The sequence below is a fragment of the Conger conger genome, chromosome 8, assembly GCF_963514075.1.
Source record: "Conger conger chromosome 8, fConCon1.1, whole genome shotgun sequence".
Taxonomy (NCBI): Eukaryota; Metazoa; Chordata; class Actinopteri; order Anguilliformes; family Congridae; genus Conger; species Conger conger.
The window spans coordinates 11059004-11067327 of NC_083767.1; the positions used below are offsets into that span (position 1 = coordinate 11059004).

Below are 8324 nucleotides of genomic sequence, written 5' to 3' on the forward strand. Positions count from 1 at the left end.
GTAGGATAGCCCATGTGCAGTGATCACAGGGCCAAGGGAGCGAGTGTAGAGAGAAAAAAGAAGCGGGCCAAGGACTGAGCCCTGGGGAACTCCTGTGGCGAGGGGCCGAGGTGTCGATACCGAACCAGCCCAGGCAACCTGGAAGGAGCGACCAGAGAGGTAGGACTCAATCCAGTCCAGGGCTGTGCCACAGATGCCCGTTGCTGACAGGGCAGACAGGAGGATGGAGTGATCCACAGTGTCGAAGGCAGCAGAGAGATCTAGAAGAATGAGGACAGAGGAGAGGGAGGCTGCTCGTGCGGCATGAAGTGACTCACTGACGGAGAGGAGCGCAGTCTCTGTCGAGTGGCCCGATCTGAAGCCAGACTGATGGGGGTCTAGCAGGTTGTTGTTAGAAAAGAAGGAAGAAAGTTGAGTAGAAGCGGCTCGTTCGATGAGGGATGTGGGATGTGTCCCAATACTAGAGAAAATGTATCCTCCTTTGCTTCACTCGTCTCCTCCTCCTATTCAGAAGTATGGGGGGAGGATACATTCTTTTCTAGTATTGGGATGCACCTCATGCATGCCCAGTGCTATTCCAGGAGGTCTACCGTCCTGTAGGTTTTCAATCCAATGCTAATTTGGCTCACTTGATTCTGATAATTCTCAGCTCATCTTTAGCTGTTGAATGAGGTGTGCTTTGTTAGGGGTGGTCAAAGTGAAAACCTACAGGACTGTAGATCTCCAGGAACAAGGTTGGTCTGCGCTGCGTTAGTCCCTGTGAGCAGTGATGTCAGATTTGGTGGACAAACTGTATTTGTGCAAAAAACTGACCTATCAGATCTGTGTCACAAAAACAGCTTTCATATCATCCCCACAGTCAAAGACAACTTCACTCACTTAATTTGATTAAGCACATTTTTTTCTTACCTGAACATTAGGGGCAACATGGCTCAGACAGTAAGAGCAGTCGTCTGGCAGTCGGAGGGTTGCCGGTTCGATCCCCTGTCTGGACTGTGTCGAAGTGTCCCTGAGCAAGACACCTAACCCCTAAATGCTCCTGACGAGCTGGTTGGCGCCTTGCATGGCAGCCAATCACCGTCGGTGTGTGAGTGTGTGTATGAATGGGTGAATGAGAAGCATTAATTGTACAGCGCTTTGGATAAAGGCGCTACATAAATGCCAACCATTTACCATTTGATAAGTATTGCTACCAGTCAATATTTTAACAGCATTATTACACCATGAAAATGTTTAGTGTCATCACATTGAGCTCTTCCATGTTTCTATTTCTCTTTGAGTTGGGCATGCTAGCATCAGTGCTACAGTCTTGATAGAGACGATGTGCATACCCTTGTCATGTGACTTCCCGTGTGCCGCTGCGTTCCAGAGTCCCGACTGCCGTTGAGATGCTATTGGACGAGCCCAGCCAGCCGGGACGCAGGCGGTGGCTCCACGTCCGTCCTGATTGGCTACAGAAGAATGGGTCAGCTTTGCAAGCCATGCTGGAGAAGAGAGGGTAGGTTCCTCACACTCGTTAAGAACACTGTGTGAGCTATACTTGTGCTTTAACACTTTGAAGAGTTGTTTTTTGGGGAATTAAAAAAAAAAACTCATTTGTGTTCATTTTCATTGCTTTCAGTTACCAGTAGTGATTGTTACATCAGCAATGTTTTAGTGATAAGAACATTCTAATCACATATTTGTGATCTTACACCATATTTGTTCATGAATTTTAGTCAGTCATTCTGGCCTTGCACATGAAGAGTGTTTGTCTGATGTTGTGACTCACATTTTTAAACAAACTGGCATTTATATTTAAAACTCCCTGTATGCTAATAGAAAGCATTTCCCCAATAACTACAGAGGACACACTAATGTATAAAAAGAGATTTATATTTACTAAGCATATGACTCAGTCTGTGTCTGTTATGGAAAAATTAAAATTCCCTTATTTTCTCATCTTTTCAAAGACATCCGTGTCACTCCCGTAGGAAAATATCTCTCCACTGCACAAAAGAAGGTATGTGTGAGTGTGTGTGGCTATGTGTGTGAACACTTTCTCAAAAACATTAATACATACACGTGACTGGAGTCCTCCATGAATCCTCTTAATGAAGGTTATCTTATCTAGCAGTTACATAAACCAGTTGCGTAAAAGAATCCCTATTGTGTTGGAGGAGTTGATGATGGGTTCTCTCTCTCTCCCTCCCCCCCTTCTCTCTCTCTCTATCTCTCTCTCTCTCTCGCTCTCTCTCTCAGACTGTGGGCGCCGCCCAGCAGCGCGCATGTCAAAGCGGATCCTGGGCGGGCGCACTAGCCGGCCAGGTCGCTGGCCCTGGCAGTGCTCCCTGCAGAGTGATCCCAGCGGACACATCTGCGGCTGCGTGCTGATTGGCCGGAAATGGGCTCTGACTGTGGCCCACTGCTTCGAAGGGTGAGTCAATGTGTAGCAGGGTTAGCATTGAAAGCGAAGGGTGAGTCTCCTCAGAGTGTCAATGTGTAGCAGGGTTAGCATTGAAAGCGAAGGGTGAGTCTCCTCAGAGTGTCAATGTGTAGCAGGGTTAGCATTGAAAGCGAAGGGTGAGTCTCCTCAGTGTGTCACTGTGTAGCAGAGTTAGCATTGAAAGTGAAGGGTGAGTCTCCTCAGAGTGTCACTGTGTAGCAGGGTTAGCATTGAAAACGAAGGCTTGTAGCAGGTTACCGTGACGATGCTCCCTGGTCATGTGACCCTCAAATTCAAAGGAACATCATTGCTCTTGGCTAGAGGCGATCTGTGGGTAGACACTAATCTCCAGTTGGATATGTAACTCTCCACTCTAAACTAATCTCCAGTTGGATATGTAACTCTTGATTCTAAACTAATCTCCAGTTGGATATGTAACTCTCCACTCTAAACTATTCTCCAGTTGGATATGTCACTCTTGATTCTAAACTAATCTCCAGTTGGATATGTAACTCTCCACTCTAAACTAATCTCCAGTTGGATATGTAACTCTCCACTCTAAACTATTCTCCAGTTGGATATGTCACTCTTGATTCTAAACTAATCTCCAGTTGGATATGTAACTCTCCACTCTAAACTAATCTCCAGTTGGATATGTCACTCTTGAATCTAAACTAATCGGCAGTTGGATATGTAACTCTTGAATGTAAACAAATTGTCCCTCAGCCGGGAGAGTGCGGACGTGTGGAAGGTGGTTTCTGGGATCAACAACCTGGACCACCCGTCGCCCTTCATGCAGACCAGAAAGGTGAAGAACGTGATCGTTCACCCTCGGTACAACCGCGCTGTGGTGGACTACGACATCAGCGTGGTGGAGCTGGACCATGAGGTGGAGGAGACCAGCTACGTTCGGCCGGTCTGTCTCCCCCACCGGGGGCAGCTGCCCAAGCCCGACACCTACTGCTACATCACCGGCTGGGGTCACATGGGCAACAGGAGTGAGTACAACCCTTATCCCTTTCTCTTAAGTATATAATATATAGACACCCAATAGAAGCCTATGAGAAAAAAATCCTGCCACACAGGGCACCGGGAAGTACCGGGCACTTAGCTCACTGCACATGCTCAGTTGTGTCCTCAGTCACATGTCTAGTCTCATACACAACAAGGAAAGCACTGGGTTATTATGTGCCTCTGTGGATGAACCAATGAAAAACACTTGTGCAGCTGCCAAATGAGGGACCAGAGACGCTTTGATAAGAGCTACTATATCAACAGGAGCATACAGTGGATGACTGAATGAAATAATGCAAGATTTGCTAATTGTTTCTAGCATTCGTTTCTACGAACAGTACGGCTAATGCTAGCACCTGGCCAGTCTCTGTCTAGAACTTGTCCGTCTATATAATCAAGCTGGTCACTTAATTCAGCCATGAGTAGAGGTGTCTTAACTTCACTCTTCTTCTTCTGTGGTTAGTGCCTTTCAAGCTGCAGGAAGGGGAGGTGAGGATCATCTCACTGGACCAGTGTCAGTCTTACTTCGACATGAAGACCATCACCTCCCGGATGCTGTGTGCTGGGTACGAGTCAGGGACTGTGGACTCCTGTATGGTGAGTGCTCTTGGCATGTAGCTCAACTACAGACTAAAAAACAAACGTTTATATATGGACAAAGTTACTGTGATGTCACCCATTGACTTCCCATAGGCTTGCGAAAAGCATTTTGAAGCCACAGAAGTGTACTTTTCATGTACAGATTTTGTTCAAATTAAAGCGAGAGGAAATGGGGGGGGGGGCGGTATTCTGGGCAGGCTCCAGGTACAGCATGATTGACAGGCTGGGGTAGTGGTCTCCATTCCTGGTCCTGGAGAGCTAGGTCTGCTGGTTTTTGTCTTTGTCAACTTAATATTCGCAACCAAGTCAGACTGAAGAGACCAAGTGAGATGAGTTGAGTAATTAACTGCTTTAATTGATCAATTATGCACCATCAGGACCAGGAATGAAGATCACTGATCTTGAGGGACTTCATATGATTCATATGAATGTAGTTCGATAGTGCCCTCTTGTGGAGGCAGAATGATCATACATAATTCTCTGCTGTTTATCCACATCCAAAATACAGTCTAAAAGTATCTGAATGCTCAAGGATTTTTTCACCCTTTTTCTGCGCACACACTTCCTCTGTGTCCCCTAACAAACTGCTCTCCTTCCTCCTACACTCACAGTATGTACGTAATGTAGGGAGGCTAGTGCAATTTTTCTCACGCCCACTCCCAAGATGGTTGTGCTGAATGTAACCATTCCTGCTCTATAAAGCATTTGACAGTGAAAATAATAAAATATAAATATATATATATCTATATATATATATATATATATATATATAGAGATATGTAATATATGTCCAAATTGTAAATTGTACATTGACTCCTATTACTGCCAGCAGATTCTGCATCTGTTTGATGTTTTCAAAAATAACATAACATCACCTTGTCCTAAACTGTACCTAATGCATTGTTTACCAAAAAGCAAGATCTATCACCATATCAAGCCTTGTCTTGAGAACCCCCAGTATTTTTGCGTCTACTACATGTTGCGAGCTATTGCACACGGTAACCACTCTGTATGAATAAATGAATGGCAGTTATTGTCCAAAAAAGATTATTATTACAAATCTGTTTCTTCCATAGGGCTGTGTTTTACCTGTTTTGTTGTGTTTCAGGGTGACAGCGGGGGTCCGCTCGTGTGCCAGGAACCAGACGGACGGTGGAGCCTGTACGGACTCACTTCCTGGGGCTCCGTCTGCTTCTCCAAAGTTCTGGGGCCCGGCGTCTATAGCAACGTGACCCACTTCGTGGAGTGGATCGAGAGACAGATTTACCTGCACACTTTCCACCTCACCTAGCTGGGCTGTGCGGTGCGGGAGGTCTGTCATCGCTTTCTTTCTTTAGTCATGGGTGGAGGGTGTGTGAGCAGAATCAGCGGGGAGGTTTTCTCCTCCTGTGAGGGACTAAAGAGGGATCTGGGAGGAGAGGAGAGGAGAGGAGCAGAGCCCTGAACTTGGGGTACAGCTCTGCTCTGGTTGCCCTGAGGGTGGAGATTGAGGACGTCTGCCATCATCGTCACTGTGTTCTGTGGCTATTCAAAGAGGAAGCGTCTCACGGATACTTTCGCTGTCTTAGTTGTTGTTCTGTCTCTCTGCAAAGCTGCAAGCTGTGTAAATGCATCCCATCTATTGTGCATTCCACAGAACAGTAGTCTTTGGTCTACTGGCTCCCCAGGACTGCACACACCACACACATGCACGTAGATACACACACACACACACACACACACACACAGACACACACATGCACACTAGATATGAACGGGATGACCTTGTGTGTTTGTGTGTATGTGTGTGTATGTGTGTGTCTGTGTGTGCATGTGTGTGTGTGTGTGTGTGTGTGTGTGCAAGTCATTGAATCAAGGAAAGGCAAAAGGAGGAAGCACAAGAAAATTAAAGTAATGGTTTTCTAATTTATGTCTGATAGCTGAATTCAGAAACTCAATTTAACGCAACATTTACGCATCCAGGCTTACATTGCGATAAATGATACAGCAGTACCTGTGTCTGTCTCACTCAGCATCCTGTATGTATTTTAAATCACAGTGCTAAAGCTATCCACACTGGGTGTACAGGCGTACACTGATAATGAAAATCACATTATTATTTATGTATATCCTTTAACACTTTACAGTGAGTGGGGGGAGCTCTTCTCAACCAACAACAGTATGTGGCATCCATTTGAGAGATGCACAGCAGACGTTTTACTGTACATGTTCGTCAGAATGATCACCACAAAATGTACGCACATACACACTAGGTTCACAGCTACAGGCATTCTTGTATGTGTGGAGACCTATTTTTAAAAAAATATTCAGGGTCTCTAGTGAATATATATTGCATCTGCAACTTTTGTAAAGCTGCAGAAGAGGCAATCATTTATCCCTTTTATTTTCTTATCTTTTTTTGCCGTATCAAATTACACAGAATACACCTTTTTTACATTTCATTCGTACTGGATTTAATAATCCATTGACATTCATTGGTATTTCAATATTTTGGAATCACATAAAGACATTGAGTAATGTAACAGACTGACTGAAAAGACCCCAAATCATAAATACGTGCCACTGATTTCTCTTTCGCACACAATTGAGTGACTGTTACCAGTTTTTACAAGTAAATAGCTGCTATCTGCATCTGAGCCCCAGTGAATGCCAGATTCATAAACAAAATAGCACATTGATTTCTTATTAGTTGTTATTATTAAATACAGTATTTATTAAATACAAGTGTCTTCATTCACAATAGGTCAGCCTTTTGGTACAACCTCCTGTAAAAAGAATAGGAGTGATAGTGAGTGAGAATGCTACTGACATTAAAATTTCAAAGGGAAAACTCGCGATAGAATAGAATCTGCTGTTTTAAGACGACTTTTTATATTTTACGGTCATTATCATATTTAAATATCATATTCGGGAAATCTGGTAGAATTGCTCATAGAATTAAAGATTTATCAACACAGAAAACAGATTAGACATGCATATTGTCTTCACACTTTTTTTCAGTAAGGCATAAATATTACCAAAAATATATATATTTTATTTTGAACAACCCACACGTCAACTCTTGCTTGGTATCTTTGAAGCTGTTTGTATAGTACCTGCATATTGCTTTAAAGGACCAGCATAACCAGTGACAATGACTACAGTTAAGTCAGCGTATCGGGTGCTTACATGAATCATTGACTGACCAAATATGTACATTAAGGATTCATCACTTTGGTCATACACATACAGTATGTTATAGATTGTACAATATTATAATTGTGAAAGCTAAGCAAGTAAACAAAGTCGTTTTCAAGCAAAGGCAAGATAAGCTAGTATAGTAGCACAGCATAGCATTGTTAGGACTGTGAGTGATAATTTCCAGAAGCGTATTGTATGTGTCAATATTTTTCCACCAGTGCAGCTACCAGCAGTGTTGCAAATAGAATTGATTTAATCAAAGTTTCATTATTCATCCTTTACATTCATTCAGTTGTGTTTGAATCTGTGTACGTTACATTAGCAGCGATGCTACAGTATGTATGGCCAAGACAACTGGATGGTTTGTGCCAAAGTCAAAAAGCTTTTTGTTACTTTTGTGTGTATACAGTACGTACTTGTGTGGAAAATACTATTCCTCTCCAGAGAGAAGATACTGATATTAGAATCTGTGTTGTGTGCACTTGTGGGCACGTGTGTGAGCGTGTGTGTCTGGCTGTGTACTGGGCGTGTTGCTGTATGTGTGTGTATGTGTGTGTGTATGTTTGGTGTATGTCTATATCGATGACTATATGCATACTATTATGCTTAAATGTTTCAGTGTAACATTCCATGTAAAGACTTGTTGTTTGTAATTTTCTAAAGTATTTTTATACAGCTTTTGTATGTGCGCACATGAACTGTTTTGGTCCCAAACATGACTTTGGTATTTTTACAGTTTGTTATCATTTCAATTGTAAATGACAATCTTATTTGAAAAGGCAAAATGTAAAAGCAGCAAGCATACCAGACTTGATTTCTATTGAATAATAAACTTTGTGAACACAAATGTATTAATAAATATGTATTTTGTGTGACTAACTGAAAGAATGTTTTATGTACCAAATATTTCCCTATGATGCACTACAGACATAAAACCACTTGATGGCAGTATAGAGCCATTTTGGAGTCTTTACTTTTGTCCACCACAGGAGACAAAAAATTGTCATAAATTAATAGTAATGTTTGATTATTGACATTTATTTTTATTTTCTATTTTTTTAGATCATTTAAATGTTTTTGCCTCCCTTAAGTAAATGTGTTCCTT

The 8324-nt window shown here is 42.7% G+C and overlaps 1 protein-coding gene across 6 annotated transcripts in view; it reads left to right on the forward strand.

Moving 5' to 3' along the window:
• The window catches only part of corin (corin, serine peptidase), a 33679-nt gene extending 25572 nt beyond the window's left edge, over window positions 1–8107 (forward strand). For all 6 annotated transcript variants that reach the window (XM_061253284.1, XM_061253283.1, XM_061253286.1 and 3 more), the window contains 6 exons: window positions 1370–1498; window positions 1953–2002; window positions 2242–2416; window positions 3152–3423; window positions 3903–4036; window positions 5148–8107. In XM_061253284.1, coding sequence (XP_061109268.1) covers window positions 1370–1498; window positions 1953–2002; window positions 2242–2416; window positions 3152–3423; window positions 3903–4036; window positions 5148–5330 — 943 coding nt within the window. In that variant the 3' untranslated portion in view covers window positions 5331–8107. The remainder of the gene's footprint in view (window positions 1–1369; window positions 1499–1952; window positions 2003–2241; window positions 2417–3151; window positions 3424–3902; window positions 4037–5147) is intronic.
• The last annotated feature ends 217 nt before the right edge of the window (window positions 8108–8324 follow it).